Source organism: Nipponia nippon, unplaced genomic scaffold, assembly GCF_047370975.1.
Source record: "Nipponia nippon isolate SJK-2023a ecotype South Korea unplaced genomic scaffold, ASM4737097v1 scaffold_6, whole genome shotgun sequence".
NCBI lineage: Eukaryota > Metazoa > Chordata > Aves > Pelecaniformes > Threskiornithidae > Nipponia > Nipponia nippon.
In genome coordinates this window covers 25575235-25593712 of record NW_028262380.1, presented here as the reverse complement: position 1 = coordinate 25593712, position 18478 = coordinate 25575235, and the positions used below count along the sequence as shown (strand labels likewise).

General features: G+C 40.2%; 1 protein-coding gene across 10 annotated transcripts in view; it reads right to left on the bottom strand.

Annotated features, from left to right (window-relative positions):
- Positions 1-3860: 3860 nt before the first annotated feature.
- Positions 3861-18478, bottom strand: part of TBC1D1 (TBC1 domain family member 1) — a 117343-nt gene continuing 102725 nt past the window's right edge. For all 10 annotated transcript variants that reach the window (XM_087736262.1, XM_087736260.1, XM_087736266.1 and 7 more), the window contains 5 exons: positions 15587-15831; positions 14976-15135; positions 10540-10709; positions 8044-8214; positions 3861-5933 (listed from right to left, as the gene is read on the bottom strand). In XM_087736262.1, the coding sequence (XP_087592388.1) occupies positions 5733-5933; positions 8044-8214; positions 10540-10709; positions 14976-15135; positions 15587-15831 (947 nt within the window). In that variant the 3' untranslated portion in view covers positions 3861-5732. The remainder of the gene's footprint in view (positions 5934-8043; positions 8215-10539; positions 10710-14975; positions 15136-15586; positions 15832-18478) is intronic.

Sequence of the window (18478 nt, the reverse complement as noted above, 5' to 3'; positions counted from 1 at the left end):
TTGAGCCTAGGACCAATATGACTGTTGTCAGAACATCTTTGTTGGTCTTGTCATTTTACTCTTAACCAAAAGCAGACTCCTGCTTCCATCTCTTTCTGTAGCAGCAATTTCTACTTGTGAAATATAACACTTTAGAAATGCCAGAAAAATTTCCTAAAAACTCTTTGGGGTTCTGAAATGTTGCATGAGAAAAGTCAGGGACGGGGAGCTACTACAAGCTTCTCCCGAACCCCTGTTTTAATAATCTCTGTTCTCTCTGTAAGAAGAATTTCATCATCTTTTAACATCTATAGCCCCAAAGCTTTTCTAACACCATGGAAATATATGATACAATTAGACAGAAGAAAAAAATCTATTTATACAAAGGAGTGAGTAGAGTCTTCTCCATAATGAAGTACTTACTGATTTGCTTTGGGTTATGCTGAAAAGGCCTACTTTGAGGCACTGAATTCTTGCAGCCTCAGGTTTGTTTAGATGAAAGGAACGCTTTCTGGCAGCTGCAGAAGCAAATGACTACCCAGTGATCCACCCTAATTTAGGTTATGTAAAACTTAGTGGGTGTAAGCCACACATGTGCCTTCCGAAGGCAATGCCTGAGTTGCACTCCCCATGGTTAGCTTGGCTGCCAGCGTTCTTCTCCCTCCCACGTACCTGTTCTAGTAAAGCTCTGTCAAAGAAAAATTACTTCACATCACAGGGCGTGACACAGTATAAATACCATGCAATGATCTAAGGTGCCTCAAGCAATCATGGAATTCATCCAGCTGTAGTCAAAATGTATTCTTTTTGTTTTAGGTGCTTTTCTGGTGTCATCAACATAGTATGCAAATACGGTGCACTGTTTGAAGTGGAAAAGAACATGATCACATTATTTTGAAATAGATGGGGGACTAGTAAGGGCCCTTTTACACAGCGCGACTATTATGTTGGAGGTCCCTAAGCAACCTCTAAGAGAACTGGCTTGCTTGCTCAATGAAGAGCAGTGGCATGCAGAGACACCTAAACAAGCTCTGACCAGCCCAGCACTGGAAGCAGAAGCAATGTAGACATGTATCTTGAGCTGTGTGATGGGGCTGTCTGTCGGGGAGCAGCAAGGGCAGGTGCTGCTCTGAAGGGAAAAGTGAGCTAGGAGCTGAGGGTGACAGGCAGGCAGGCAAGGGGGGCAATTTACTGACAAGGGGGCTGTCTCACAGTACCCAAAAAGGACAAGCAAAGCAGGTCAACAGTCCAGGTCACCAGACAAGGCCATGGCGGTGAGGTCAAGCCAGGAAGCCAAGTCTGTAGGTCAGGATCAACAAGGGTACACGGCCAGGTGCAAGTGTGGCCGCAACACAGCTCAGGCAGGGACCAAGCACAAAAGCCTCAGCTTAAATGCAGCTCCTAAGAGATGGTGGCAGGGTGGGAATCACTCAGCTTCTTCCAGCTTTTTGCTGAATGGCTGCAAGGGAAGCAAGCATTGAGGTCAAAAGCCACTGGAGGCCAGAAGTGCCTCACAGCTAGATGTCTGCATTATCTAAGTTGCATTATCTAATTAAGCAGCCAAACCCCCAGGAAAGAGGGGACTGCACCGAGGGCACTGACACTATCCCAGCTGACTTGGCTAAGTGGTGTGCTCTGCCATGTTGACATACCAGGCTGTTTTATTATGGTGGAATTGCAGCAGCTACCATGGTGGACTTGAAGTCAAAGAAACTGGATTCAGCTCCTTACTCCACTGAATGGTGCATGAAGATCCCAAAGGAGAAAAAGCACTAGCTACGTTGTCCTCTTTGCTCTGCGTAGATTACTGTCCTTCATTCAGAGTCCTACTAGCTGCAGTTTCATGACTTTGTCCTAAGTAACGGCAACTCTTATCAAAGATTACTGTTTGAAAAAAATTCCAAGAATATTGCTTGACTGGTGATGCTATACTACAGTCCGTGCTACTCAGGACTGCTGGCAGTGCACCTGCAAGCAAGAGCTGGAGGGTGCTAGGTACCTGCAGAGGAGGTACCTGGTAAGGGGACAATGTGTTTTAGTAGGACCGAGAGTTACTGTTGGGAGGGAGGTATAGCTGTCAGGAAAGGACAAGGTTCCAGCGACTGCGCTTCCCATTTTACATTGTTTCAGCAGAGCATTGCATGACTACTGACTACATGTTACAGTCCTTCTGGAACAATCTTTCAGACAACCAGCAAGACAATTTGACCACGACTTAGAAGATCTGTATTCCAGTGCCAGCAAGCAGTGAGAACCTGAAATATTTGGTGCACGTCATTGAACTTCTTTGTGACTCAATTCTCATGCTGAACAAGGGAAGACCTGTAATATGTGCGTTTATGAAAGTGCTTTGACCTTCCCACGATAGGCACTGTATCATCATTCTCAGATTCTGCATTAACTAATGATCTCTGGAAACAGACAACAGGGCAAAATATAAAAGTACATCAAACTGCCAGAAGCACAGGGAGTCACAAGTACCTACCACAAACTACCACTTGCACTAGGTGGAAAAAAAAAACCAAAACAGAACGGGGTGACCACAGCACACCACAGCAGGTCCTCCAGCTATGCAGTGCTGTTCACTGCTATGGTGTTAGAGGAGCTGCCTTTTTCTTGTTGCACATGCCAACGTTAGTTCTTTCCACATTTCAGGCTAACCTCTCTCTGGACTACTGCATCAATGTCATTCACCAGCACACTTACACTGCAGGCTTTGCTGCCTTTGTCACACACCTCTGGGAGCCTAGGTTGTGCATACAAGTGAACATCTTCCTTCCGTCTGTCATCACTGTTTTTTCTTTTCTTCAAAAACTAAGCATCACTCCTGGGATTTTTATCTGTAGAGGTGAGATGGAGAAAATGTTGATTATTTCAACTTGGATTTTCCAGGAGCGGTTCATTCAGGATCCCTGCTAAGGGCCAGTGTATGGATTTGCAGGCTTTTTTTTAAAACATTCTCTGAATCAGAAGTTACTGTTCATATGGAAGACAGTATGTGATCTAATTTTACACATCCTGAAGGGTGCTCAGCTACAGAGTGTCGTTGGAGAAGGAGGCAAGTATCTGGGACTAGCTCTAGGCTCTATTACTTCTTTCTCATACTTCTGAAAGGAAAATCCTCAAGCTTTTCCAAAGTTGGGAACTGGGTAAGGGATACTACCTTCCTCCACTTTGGCCCCTTGAACTGGAGAGACCAGGTGACAAAAATCAGCACAGCATGGGGAAAGACATACTGAAGAAACATACCATATATCTGCTTCAGTGTAAGCAGCAGAAAGACTTAAATCAACTATGTCATTCATGTTCAGACCCTGGACCAGTGGATGGCATGATCCCTCATTTTGCCAGGCATTTACATATTTAATAAAATCATATTAATTTGCATATGCACAAATAGAAAACTCATTTGTATGCACAGAAAATACAACTCCCTGGTACAATGAAACAGTTACATCTATATAGTTACCAAAGCAAAAAGTTGTTCGTTATCTATTTACCACATTTGTGCATTCTGAGAACAGTGACTTTAGTTCTCTTCTAAGTGCACTTCTGGAATTACACACATTCTCAATAAAAGGCTTTGGACTAGAAGTAGTCCTCCACTTATGCTGGCAGAGAAGCAAAACATCACAAAACAGAATGCCTCCCTGGGCCATGTGGAACGGACTTCACCTCAGTCAACATACGCAGATGCAGGTCCCAAGATCACAACTGGATCCTTAGCATGTTTAGAAGAGTCTGAAGACTAAGAGTTTTCATTAATAACCACTGTAGATGGTACTGTACTTTCAGGGAAAGTCTCAGCTTACATGGTTCTGAACTGTGACCCCACCAACTGTTTTTGTTTTTAAATGTCAAAAAATGTACAAACATAGATATAGGCATAGATTATTATTTTTTTTATTGCTCTCGTTAAAAAGTCAGTGTATGAATTATGGCACTATGCTGTAAAAACGCAACATTACTGAGTGCTCTAACAGTATGAGGTCCATTATGACGAGATTTTAAACACGAAGCATGAGCTTCAATATGGATTTCCAAATAAAAAAAACAAGGCTAAGACGTAAATGCATTAATAATAATTGATTTATCTGGAATTTCAATACTAAGTGAATACAGGAGTGGATTTGCAAGAACCAGACATATTTAAGACACCAGAGTCAAACAAAGCTTCTAGAAATTGAAGAGTAAATTCTCTTTTTCTTTTTGACCTACATAGAGGTATTTGTTCTGCACAGTAGGTGAATGTTACAGCTCTCCTATTAAACTACAACCACAATGTGTCAGGGGGATTTGCATGAGAAAAGGAAAAAGTAAAACAAAACCTTTTCTACATTGCCAGTCAGAGAAAAAACTGTGTGCTTTGAAATTTTAAAAATAAAAACATCAATTTAAGAAAAAAATAAAATAAAAATCACATCTCCTGGGTGAATCTCCACCATAACAAAACACTGATGCCTATTAACTCTGTGCCTGGGGACTGAACAAAACTATGGCACTATTCCTGATTCTGAAGCAAACCCAAACAACTGGATATCCATGGATGTTATTGCACTTGTAGCAGTGGCGCTCTAACTGGCCTGAAAACTACTTTCATGGTATTAAGGAAAGTGAGATTTTTTTTTTTTTTTACATGTGTAATTTTACTCAAAAGATGCATTGTTAAAAGAATGGTGTCCTAATTCAAACTGCCATACCCTTTACAGAACAGTTTAAGCATATCTGGCACAACATGAAGCTCTTGAAATGCCTCCGCTACTCCAGAAAAAGCCTTAAAGAGGACCAGAGGATGGGTGGGCACAGAGTACCAAATAAAGGGAAAAAACCATGACACTGGGCATTAGTTTCCCAGCAAAAAGATGTCTTACATCACACAGCAGATCGGAAATAAATAAGATGAAACTTGAAGAATCTGAATATAAATCCTTGGATGATGTTGCAAGAGTCACAGACTTCACCAAACCAATGTCAGTGTACTTTGTTAATCATAATGGAGTTACCATATACAGTATGTTTATCAGATAATGCCAACTAACAATGCACTAAATTAATGGTTGTTAAACAAAAAACGTACTAAAACAACGCACTTATAAAAACAGATGGCAACCCCCCAATTATGCATAGTTACATATGATGAAGACCAGCTCTCTGGAGTCCAATGGATTGACAAGCATCAGGAAGCAGTTTTTTGAAGCATAAACAACATAATTAACAGAACACAGTCAAGCTGTAGGGGAATTACACTGTCAAAAGTATCTTGAGTCCAGTCACAAAACTCTCTGTAAATGTTACCACCGCATAGCTGCAATGGGGCAGTCATCCATTCAAAGGTTTTACACTGCCATATTTCTTCAAAGGACCTTCTAAAGGATGTGCTATTTAACACGGTGGTGATCTACACACAAACAAAATATGTGACGAACACAAAGCACTTAGGTTTAGAAGCACTTAAGGAAGAATCCATGACATCTTTACAGTGTATTGTGTATGACTGCACGCACTATTAAGTTTCTTCTGCTTGTTATTATGTGGCATCTTAATGTTCATAGTATTTCTACATACTAAGAGCCTTCTCCCCAAGAAACTAGCTTCGCTGACATGGGAAGCCACCCTGCTCGTATCTTGCTTTGCTACAGTAAGGCATGTACAATGAAGATGACAATGTCAAATCCCCATGGATCATGACAAAAAGACCCAGTTCCTCCCTTTGTTTCTTGCTCAGCTTCTCTGCTCCATTACAACTGTGAATGTCAGTCAGCACCCACGTGTTCTTGTCTAGTAAGTAGAGGCTTCCCATCTGTATCACCAATCTTTTTCCGCATCTCTTCCACTGCTTTCAGCAAAGCTGCTCGCTCCTGCTCAAGAGTGAGAATGGACTGCTTTAATTTGCCTTCATTGGTCAACAAAAGCTCTACTGTAGCTTCAAGGTTTTGGATCTTTCCATTAGCCACCTTTCAAAGTAAGAAGAAAGGAGGAGGGGGCGGAAGGAGGGAAAGGAAAAAAAAAGGAAATTCATTAGTAACTGAAACCAACTTTAAATTATTTTTTGAGATACATTAATACATATAAGATACTCTCTAAATGATGAAAAATTGCAAAGGTAAACGCAAGTGTGAATGTTATTAGATCTGTGTACTTTAGACTACAACTATGGTTTTGCCTATAACAAGAAACTTCCCTCTCTCATCTTGATTGCTTTGATTAGTTCACAATTGAACTCAGAATATAATGCAAAGTAATGAAATTAGAAAGTTACCAAGTCTGCAAATTATACACTACAGAACTGCAGGTTAAGATAAACCTCTGTACGGGTCAGTTGGGAGACATTTTTGGTCAGCCATATTTGTTGAATTCTATATGCTTAGCAAAGCAAAGACAATCCATCCTGTTAGCTGCATCCTCATTTCATCTCGACACTGAGTCCAACAAATGCCAGATTTGGAGGCAAAGGGGGAGGAGGGGATTTAGTGCAATATGCAAATGGACAACACATCTTGAAAAATTCCAAACATTGTCCTTCAAAAGGCTGCACATATGGGCATTCTACTTCATGTTGAAACAAAGTATTAGATCATTCAAACTCATCATGTGAGATCTGTAGCTGAGGTACTTTGACAAAAGACAGAGATCTGTTTGGAAGTTTCAGTACTGGATAACATTTGGAGACAAGAGCACTGGATGGTCTTGGCTTTCAGGGAAGTCTTTGCCTTTCTGATGAGCTCACCGCCGTTCATGTAATTATGGTGGGCTAAAAAGTTCAGCTTTTGGGGGAAAAATATTGACAAACCATGACCCACATTGTTTGGTGATGCATTTTCCTCCCATCAGCTATGATGAAGCCCACCTCCAAGACAAAGGGATTGCTCCAACACTACAGGCAGATAAGTTCCCCACTATGATGTTAAGTGCTGACTTGCCAGCACTCAGGTGGAGATGAGCTTTGTGAAAAACTGCTTAGGGCTGCAAAGTCTTTAGGGGCAGGAGTGGGTGGAAGATCCCCTGATGCAGGTATCTACAGGACATCACATCTTGAATCTTATCCCAGAAATCCTTCTCCCCCATGCTACATTCAATTTCCTTGCCCATATGCCTGAAGTTTTATGAAAATATCTTGCAGAGGAGTATCTTTTCTTCTGACTTCTCTAAGGCTCATCTTAGAACCTGAAACAGGTTCAGATACCAGAGGATCAGAATTTATAGCTTAAGCAAATTTTTGTTAGGAGAGGCAATCTAAGTCTGCACGGTTGGCTAGCTTTAGTCATGATACAGGACCAATGGCTGAAAAACCTGAACTCGGGAAGCCCTCACCTATTATCTTACAAAGTCTATGTTTTTAACAATAATCAAGAGGCTTGAAATGTCTGCTTCTTACCCTTGAAGTCCCTTTCTCCATCAAACTAAATCCACGGTCAAAAGTTTTGTAACAAATGTCCTGTTATAAAGCAGCCAGAAAGCTGACTTCTTGAACAGTTAAGCAAAGAATAACTCCTACAGAGACCAGAAGTACTGCCTCTGAAAAAGCTGCAGACTGAACAGGCACCGAGCACATGTTAGAAATCATTATTTCACATATTGTCTAAACAGTCTGGATAACTGTTTAAAAAAAAAAAAATCTTTTTCTTAAGAAAGAGTATCTCTTTATAGACAATGTATCCCCTATCTGATGTATCTCTGAATTGCGACACTGGCATTAGCTTTCCCATTTGTGATAGACTAGTATCCCTGCTGTAATAAAGCAGTGACTGAAAACGTAAAAATGAAGTTGAGAAAGCACTTTGTGCATTTTTAGTCATCTTCTACAGCTATGATTTTAATTACAAGAGACGAGACAGCGTGATGAATCAACTTTTCGCTAATTGCAAGCATATGCTCTATCCACCCCCTTCTCAGAATTTCTTCTGCATTTAAACTTTAAAGGCTAAACTAAATAAAATTGCAAGTGGCTATGCTTTAAAGTCACTAGACCAAACACCAGTCTCTCCTGTGCCTTGGTGTAGGATGGTCTCTTCTGAAAAGGTGGAAAAATTAGAATGTTAATTAAATCTGAAATATAAATTGTACCTGCAGTTCTTCCAGGAGATCAAAGTTTTGTTTGCGCAAGCTACTGTTTGCCTTTTCTAATTTATCCAGTCTCTGATTGTCATTTAAAGATGAATCTATAAGCTCATCCTGAAGCACATGGTATTCAACTTCATATGCTTGCAACTGCTTGGCAATATCCATTTCAAACACCTGTTGTATATCAAAATATTGTTAGGTGCTGTACAGATCAAAAACATAGCTGATTCAATGCTTTAAAATCTACGGATCTAGACTTAGATATCTAGTTGCTGCATACAAAAAAGGACTTAATTTTTGGCATTCACATTTTCTACTCTGGAAATTGCAAGACTGAGGCAGTAAAGTGCAATACATTGGCATTGGATCTACTTAAAAACTTTGCTACTGATTTGCTCCCTGACTTCAGCAAAATCACTTACACTAAAGTTTTCAAGAAGTGTAGACTTTGTAGGGTATTCCCCTTTTTAGATTTCAAATCATACATCTCAGTTTGGCATAAACCCTCCTAGACATACTCTGAATTAGATGTCACTTTAGAAAAGTGTGGTCCAAGTCCATGTGCCACATGTACAAGTGTAAGACTAAGTAGAATGAAACCTTTAAATGAAAAATAGTAAACATTGCTAGATTTATTTATGATTCTATGGTACTACTACAGACTGAAAGAAAATGAAACAATCTATCCTTACACTAATACACTTAATGGAAATGAGTGCTCGGTCTTTTACATGAATATTAAGAAAACCTTTTATTTTAAAAGCAGATAAATAAATTGAGGTGCACAGAGTGACCCAAAGGAAAAAACTGCAATTGTATTTTCCTTTTTCCAGGTTTTGGCGATCATCTGCCTTCAAATTATTCAGGAAATATGTCTCTAATGTCACCGAGCTGGTTATCTCCTCTGAAAGCAGCGAAGAAGGTGGTAAATTAAAAGGACAAGTGTGCCAATCACAGAACATAGTAGAAACAAAAGTTGATTTAAAAATACATCTGGAAAATAGCCCAAGAATAGAAGTTCAAGGGTTATTCTTTATTTTTAAACCTCTTGGACTTTATTCCTTTTGGAAATGAGTCAAATATCAAATGCTATCTTAAATACCTGTTGAAATAACAAGAATTATTTCCTATTTTATTTATCTGCTTTGTCTACAAAACTTTAACTGTTGGTTATAATTAAACATCAGTTTATGAAATGTTTCTGACACCTGTTACATATGCTATTAAAAATTCTCTCATAGTTGTATAGCAGCAGAAACACACATGCTGAGCATCTAAGTACAGAAGGCTGAAATACAATTTTAATTTGAGTTTGGTCACATACATGGAGCTTTAATTTTCTGTAGATCTGAGCATCTCTGGAGAACACACACTTGAAATTTCAATAAAACAAACAGTGCAATTCAGCAGGGGAGAATGCTAGTTCCCCTCATGGCCTTTCCCACTTCTAGCCTCTGTGCTCTTGAGAAGGGAGGGAAATCCCTGCTGTCATACCTAGAGTATCAAATATGAAAGGGGGGGAAACATGAGGCAAATCAAAAGCTTGACTTGAAAACTAGCTAACTGAAGGCACGTTAGGGCATGTAAACCAAAGGCCATGCTGCAGAGGGCGTGAGCAGGATGGGGATTAGCCCAGGAGCTGTGTATGGACTGCAGGGCGGGTCAAACAGCTGCTCTCTTCAAAGGCAGCCCTGATCAAAGCGGGGGAACTGCTCTCTCTTCAACTCACATCTACCTGCCCACTTTAAGTTTAGAGCAGTCAGAGCTGCCTAAACAGAGTATCTCTCCCTCCTTCTGCTCAAAGCCAATGGTTTTCTGCAGGTCGCCTAAGCACTGCAAGTCTCTGCAGAGCTGTGCACTCCAGGCTTTCAGCCTGGCAGATAATATACGAAGCCCTTTGCCCCCTAGAAATCATTTGCTTTCCTTCCCCTCGCACAGGCTTCTAGTTCTCCCCTCCTTCTTTTGACAGTAAGCACCAGAAGCAATTTTTCTGATCCTAATTCGAGCGCATGTCCCCTGGAAGTTTTGCTGCCAGTGTAGACAAAGTCAATGTAGGGAGGCTCCTAATTTCATTAAGTAAGGTCAACATTTGTGAGGCTCTTGTAAGTCAATTTTTGCTTCTGAAATGAGACTGGGAGAGCAAGATTCTTTGGAAACAGGAAAACTCAGAAGGCTTTTAGCCCACCTTGCTGCTTTTATTGTGGAATACACTGCATATGGGCTGTAATATTGCTGCCAGTAACAAAGTGTTGCACACTTCGAGAAAAAAGAAAAGTAAACTCATTTTCATTAAAGGCTTCATAAAGTGACCATAACCAACATGTAGATATATGAATACAGAGGCGCTATACAAGTCAGATGCTTCCAACATCTTCAGAACTACAATAACAGAATTCTCAGCTTGAAGTAACACAATACATTGTTGTGGTTTTCCTGTCAAGAACTTCTTAAAAAGAGCATTCCTTTGCATACCACTCATATGTTCAGATTATTTCATACCTGACTAATGGTCTTTTCCATCTGTACCAAACCCAAGTTGGGGAGAGTGCTTTTAATAAAATCAACAATAGTTTCTAGGTTCTCATGCTGCAGAATCAAGGGCTTGTGGCTTCCTAAAAGACTTAAAGCCACTTTAAATATAGCCTCTGATCCTTGAAGAAAGAGCATATCTGTGAAAACAAAGAAAAAACAGAGTACATCAAGCAAGCACATCTTTTGACAAGAATATTAAAACAGTAAAATGTCCAAGGACAACAGCTTCTCATAGGAGTGATCTGGAGGCCAGATATACTGTTCCAGACACGTGCTTTTGTTACTGTGGCTACGGCTTTAGAAGTTTTGTAGGATCAAGATTATTACTGTGAATAGCACGCTTGACTAAAAACAATCAATTATTCATTTGTTTAGTGAGTTTGCATCAAAAAAAATCCAATTCAAGTTTAAGCTAAGTACATAATAAACCAGGTAGTCAAGTTTGTCAGTGTTGCCACTTTTTGTGCATGTGCACTTTTTGTGGGCTTTTTTCTTTTGAGATGTTCATGGGAATCTGAATTTGAATAGAATTCTAATCCCAATGCCATTTAAAAATCCTAATACAACAGGCAAAAACTACACCTGAAGACATAACGGAAGATCTGAAGTTCTGTTCTTTTCTCATCTGGTAGAGAAAGCCACAAAATCTCAGTTAATACAACATTGAGCACGAGGCTAAATGCGCACTTTCCAGCAGCCTCAAGTTTCATGTGCATGTGCTTATTTTTAGTATGTGTCTCAACCACTTATGTTAATATTCTAATAACTGCATTAATAAGTACCCTGAAATCTTAGTAATACAGCTTAAGCATTAATATTGCAGGTGGTCCCGCAATGACAACACCTGGCAAACATTCAAGCACACTGAAACCACAGTATATAGTGACCTTTCAATGCAACTTCCTTTCTTTTCTTTTCCTTTACAAATTGCCTATGTCTTTATAGAGGAAAGAAACAGAAGACTGCAATGAAAGCATCAGACAAGAAACCCATCTTCACAAACCTATCTGTCTACAGCATAAACAGCACTGGCCTGCATTTGACTTTCCTGCTACTGTAACTCCCAATCTGCTCCTGGTTTTATTGAGGGACTCGCTACAGGCAAAAGCATCTAATATATGTAACAATACTGATGGAGGTGGAAGAGAAGATACTGTGGTTTTATTCCATATTTCCTAAATACATTTTTATTTTTAAAGGGCTTCTCTCTTGTTCTTTGTATTTGAAGCTGTGAATGAAGTCACAATCACTTATGAAGTAGCGCAATGACACAAAATAAATAGTATCTATAAAAAAAGAAAGAAGAATAAAGAGAGAGAAAAAAAACCCAACCACGCAGTAAGGGAAACAGCTACTAGCAAACGCCGGTATCTCTGATGTAGTAAACGATATATGAAAATACTGTCTAACTGCCTTTCTTAGTAAAGGCAACCCCTCTTTCCAAATTTGTATCAGAATGAAATTCCCCCTTGTGCTCTTTTGCCTGTAATGTTGAAGCCATAACTCATTTCACTTCTCTCTCCCTCTGAGAAAGAAAAGCACACGTAATAACTAACCATAAATGTTGCACTTTGCCGCCATTTGTCCTAAAGGTGGTGTAAAATTTTTCAACTCTGATTCAATGTGAAGTCCAAAGGCAGGAACGATTGAAAGTGGTAACAGAGCAAGCATCTGCCTCAAGTCTCTATTGAAACTGAAAACTATGGGAAAATGCTTTGTAGGGAAAGCTCTATATTAGGACAGGGAATGCTGAAGAACAGCTAGGAAACACAAAGTGAAAAAAACAGAGCTGAAAATTATGCATATTTATGATTCAGCACCTACCCCATAAAGACACGTAGATTAACTCAAGATGACCTATAAATTGTTAATGAATGTTTGTATGAGCTGAGCTGGTAATATACGGCTGAAATCCCTCTCTCATTTAAAATAGCAAGTACTTAACAAAGACCTGTTTGTTATCCACTCCCCATGCTTCCCGTTAAGTGGGCAGCCAGCCAACGACAGTACAGTGAAGGTACCCAAAATAATGTCAGCATGACTGGCAGTCTACAGAATTAAAAATATCAAGTTTTATCTACAATCTTGAAACAAAATAAGCACTATTCTACCAAGTCTCCTCCATTAATAAGAAAATAGGGGTATTTAAGAACACATCTTTGTTAACGCTGTACTTTCATTAGATCCTGCTCAGGGGAAGTGTTGAAAGTTCAGACAGATAACTAAAAAGTTAAAAGAAGTTTTGCTATTTGACTCATAAAACAGTCTTTGGGTTAACCTCTTTCTAGCCCACTTCTTTTACATATTGCTTGTAAGATGCTTGCAAAAAGTACACTCTGTGGAAACCTAAAGGAAGTGGTCTGCAAAAATTATATTATTAGATAGCAGTGGGGCTTCAAATATCAAGGGTTCAGAGACACCATGTTAGAAAACGGCAGTGCAATCTTACAGTCTTAGTAACCCATAGATGAGTTACTTCAACATTAAACGGCAACATTCTTTCATCCCAAGGGTTCTAATACGTGAGCAATGAAAACGTACGTATGTTCTGCAAAAGTGTGTGAACACATGGGTCAGAACTGCTCGGATCCTAACTTGCCATGCTGCTAACGACAGCTGCTAGCAAAGTGACAGCTCTAGCCTTTTTTAGGTTTATAGTTGTGTTTCAGAGTCTTCAGCATGGGTGAAGATGAGATTTTACTTTCTAATGTAAAAGAATGTCCAATGTTCTCGACTTATAGTTCCAGTAAACACTGTTTTAGGGGAAATTACTAAATGCTTTGAAACATTAAAAACTGCAAGTGTTGGTCATGCTGGACTTTCTCTCTAAAAAACATCAGAGATTTTTAAGAGATGACAGTTTCAGTCACACATGCTTTTCTGTTCTTGACCTAAAATCAGTCCTGTGAAGATCATGTATCTATGCCTTCTATTCTAATGTAAAATCTTTGCTTTCTAAAGCCCTACAATCCTCCAGTGACAGATAAAATACTAATCCGTGTGTTAAGGCAGAAATCCAAATATACTGGATACATAAGGCACTTTAATACCCTCGCTGCAGTCAATTGTCCAATTCAAAGACTCTTCTTATTATGCACAATACTATGAATGATTAAGAATAATTGAAAGATGAACTGATTATAAACTCAGTATGTGATACTTGCATACAGCACTTCATTTAATTCCTATAGATTATAACTGTCAGTTAGATACTTGTCAATGTATATTAGCCTACTTTGAACTGTTCCTGGAAAAAAAAAAATGCTGTTTTTCCTGGAGTTAAGATGCTAATCACAGGACATGTAGTTCTACTTAGCTACACACCATCCTTTTCACTGTGACTTCTTCTAGCACTACTTGTGGCATGTCCTTAAACAGAAACAGGACAGGATTCATTTTGGTTCTTCTTGGAGTCTGTATTCATTATTTGTTATTGTGGTAGATGAGACTATATTTTTTTAAGTCAGAAAATTGTCAATATTAATACCCTAATAAATAATTGCTTCATTACATCTCTTAAGTGAGACCGACTAAGGAAAATGAAAATAGCTTCTCATTAGAAGAGAGGAATCAGGGGGGGAAGCTCCAATCCACCCTGCTCATCATGGACAATCCAGTACCACATAATGAAAAAAAAAAAAATCACCAACAAACTGAAAAGGAGATAAAGCATCTTCTCAAATACCAAACAATAAATCTATGAAATATACATCCATAAGATAGCATCAAGGTAAATTCTTATTTAGAATTTAATTAAAAAAGATAATTTTACTTCTGTATGTTCTAAAAATAGGTAACAGAAGTGACTTTAGAGCCTAAACCCCATATACTTCCAAACATTTTTGGAAAGTGAGATTATCAGTCAGGCTAAAATTGTAAGGATAAGAAATACTAGTTTAAAAGCCCTATGTTTCTGCAGAGTAAATCCATGATTAAACTGCAAAGGCCATCTCTGCATATTTTAAAAACATAACCCTCAAAATAATTTTCCACTGACACTGTTGGAGACGATGATAATGGAGTAAATGGATATATTTCTCAGATGATGCCTTTGTTACATCTCTTTTCAGCTTGAAACTAATTGAAGTGCCATAGTCATAACACCCTGCCTTCATGGCATCAAATTTTACATCCTCTCTACAAGTGGTTACAGGGTGGAAAAAGGTAACAATGTATGGACAGTTTGGGACTGTCATATGCTTTCCTCCTCTCTCTTCCCATTTCACTGTAAATACTACATGCTCCATAAGATGACCTCTGTTGTTGTTCTTCTGTTCATCAATAGTAAGTAAAATATTTCTCCTGGGTGTCTGAAACAGGTTGGATAATAATGCTGTTCCTAGTATCAGGATTCCAAATATAAGACTTCAAAACGAACAGATAGAAGTTTTATGAAGAATTACCAAACACTCTGGCTACAAATCCGAGGGGAAACTGGGAGGCAAACATGGTGAGAAACCAGGGAGCAGCATAGAGGCTGGGGCCAATCTCATGTTCCTCTAGGTGGTTATAGAGATCTCGATGGTAGTCATGAAGAAGTCGAGAGAGTTGATACATCTGGATCTGCATGGAATAAGAACAAAGAGCCTAAAGATAAACATGTTTTAACACTCATAGTAGCAAAGTCCATGCTTCACACCCTTATTAGAAACAGTGAGAGATATTTGTCAATTGATGTTTGGACGGAATTGTGTGAAGAAAAGAAATACTCAGAAGCCACCTAAAAGACCCAGGATGGGTCACCTCTGAGCCTACGACAGGTTCATTTGCAGGGTCATTTGAACCTCATACAACATGTAACAGAATTCTTCTTATTTACGGTTTTCATAGTTTCCCTGGTAGTCTTTTTATTTGAAACAAGTGCATTTAAGATGATGTATTCTTTTCCCAGATTATCCTTCCCCATTTTTGAGAACTGAATTTAAGTTCAAGTCCAGATTTTGACAATGCTATCTATAGTGCATTACTATGATTTAACGTTAGCATCCTTTGATTATAAGAATTGAAATCATACCTGTAAAATTGTCATGTCAGGACGATATTGTTTTCTCAGGCCCATGTCAAACATGAGAAACTTTAGCATTTTAAAAGCATCTTCTTCACTCATATGAAGTAGTAAAACTCCTGCTACAAAACTAAGGCCCTGGCAATATCCTACTTCCTGGTCCAGAAGTGAATAGGCCTTCAAAATATTGTAGAGTGACAGCTGCCCAGCTCCCAGCTGGGCTGAGAAGTACGGATGTGTTGGAAAGGTCCGCCCTGTGAAAATAGCTGAAGTTAGCGACTTAAACTAAAAAATAAACAAACAAAAAAACCCTTGCCATGTTATCAAATTAAACAGTCTTTCAAAAAGGTAGATTCTTTTGAAAGGTAGATTCTGAGTCAACCCACAGGAAGACCATAAGAAAGTTAACAATATAAAACAATTGACTCTAATATTCTACTACTGTTTTGTTACAGTAGTTTGCAAAATTAATTTAGAAATTGTCAGGGGGATGGGGACAGTCTCTTGTTTGGAACAGCTGAGTAGCTGGTTCTTAAGACTGGCCCTTGATCAGTTTGTTAAAAGGCTTATAGGGGATGGTTGCCTGTAATGGTGGGAGACTCGATTCAGTGGCTCGATGAGTCACCCAGTCCTCTTTTCTTGATTAAAAAGTGTTAGCTTTTAGAAGACTATTAGGATCCAGGCACAGATTTAGAACATCTGAGCACTCTGGATTGGGGCCCCTCCCTTTTCTCTCCTTGTCTTTTTTTCCAGCAAATGTGTCTCTTGTCGCCCCCCTCCTTGCCTTGTTCCCTCCCAATCTTATCGGTCCTTCCTCCTTTCCTGCAGCATGAAGCTCAGACTCTTCCATGAGCTGATCCAGTTCACTAACCTGGCAGAGAAGTCCCCTTTTACACAGGGTTAGTTGTTCTGCCCTGTTGCTCAGCTGTGTCAGCTCCAGGAGGCGTCCCATGAGCACCAGCACAAGTGGCAAGTGCTTGGGAAGTGGGAGCTGGTTGTCAGAGCAAAACTTTCTCTTGGTAGCAATGGGCTTTGGATCTATTCCCCACATCTCTTTAAATCCCAGCCTAAGGTAAACTATACTAACTGTAGAGCGGTAGGAGCACAACTGAGCCATTTCCAGTCCTTCAGTTCTAGAACAAGATGATGACTTCCACCCCAGAATGGCTTACCTGTAACATTCATACAGACCTGGGACCCGCATGTCCTTAAACCAAACCAATCCAACTACGTAACTTACACAATCAGTTTGACCCACAATATTTACTCAGTGAGTAAAAACTCAATTCGTCTTTTTTTTTCTACAGCCCTTACAATATCAAGAATTGTGTAGCTATGTCTAGCATATCATATGTGCTATGATATATGCTATATACATATAGCACAGCTAACAGAAGTGGTCAGCAGACACAGCACTTTGTGCAGCAGTTCCTGGGCTTTGCTTCTTTGAGCTCTTGAGCATCTGGATACTTTGTCCAGGATCGCCAGGGGACTCCTGGGAACCTGAGGGTCCTGCTGCTGGCAGGTAAGGCTGAAGCTGTGGTAAGGGTAGCTCTGGCAGCTTCTAAGCAACCCTTGTCAGCGGCCCTTGATGACAGGGTGCTTGTAGCCTTTGTTCTAGCTGATCCCTGATTAGGGAGGGTCACTAACGACCTGGACAATGGGGCAGAGCCTACCTTCAGCAAGTTTGCAGATGATACAAAACCGGGAGGAGTGGCAGATACATCAGAGGGCTGTACTGACATCCAAAGAGTCCTCCACAGGCTGGAGAAATGGGCTGACAGGAACTTCATGAAGTTCAACAAAGGGAAGTGCAAAAATCCTGCACCAGGGGAGGAACAACCCCAGGCACCAGTATATGCTGGGCGCCACCCAGCTGGAAAGCAGCTTTGCAGAAAAGGATCTGGGGGTCCTTGTGGTCGCCAAGTTGAACACGCGCCAGCAATGTGCCCTTGCAGCAAAGAAGGCTAATGGTATCCTCGGCTGCATTAGGAGGAATATTGCCAGCAGGTCAAGGGAGGTAATCCTTCCCCTCTACTCAGCACAGGTGAGGCCACACCTGGAGTACGGTCCCTAGTGCTGGGCTCCCCAGTACAAGAAAGATATGAACTTACTGGAGAGAGTCCAGTGAAGGGCAATGAGGATGATGAAGGGACTGGAGCAACCCTCAAATGGGGAAAGGCTGAGAGAGCTGGGACCATTCAGCCTGGAGATGAGAAGGCTCAGGGGTGATCTCATCAGTGTGTATAAATACCTCATGGGAGGGGATGAAGAAGAGGGAGCCAGGCTCTTCAGAGTAGTGCCCACTGACAGGACAAGAGGCAGTGGGCACAAACTGAAATACAAGAAATTCCAGCTAATATAAGAAAAAAATCTTTTTTATTGTAAGGGTGGCTAGACACCAGCACAGGCTGCCCAGAGAGGTTGCGGAGTCTCCATCTATGGACATATTCAAAACCTGAGTGAACATGGTCCTGGGCAACCTGCTTTAGGTGACCCTGCTTTGAGCAGGGGGGTTAGACTAGATGATCTGAAGAGCTCCCTTCCAACCTCAACCACTCTGTGATTCTGTGAACAGAGACATTAAAGGCTTCACTTTTACATATTTTATTCCAAAACTTTTCCAAAAGGGAATATTTTCATTTCTAGGAAAAAAAACCCTCCCCCTAATCAGATTTCCCCTGTGAAATACCTACACGGAGACGAAATTTGAATACTTCTTTTGTTCTAGTATTAAGTGGAGCTTGTTTTTCAGTTGCCCACTTGTTAAATACCACCCCACCCTTTAGCTCCTGGAATGCTGCTGTGCTGCCAGATAATATCAGAGCTCCTGTTTCAAGAAGACAAAGCCCGGGGCAGAGTCCTTCTACCATCTGGTAGCTGCTGCATCATGGGACACTG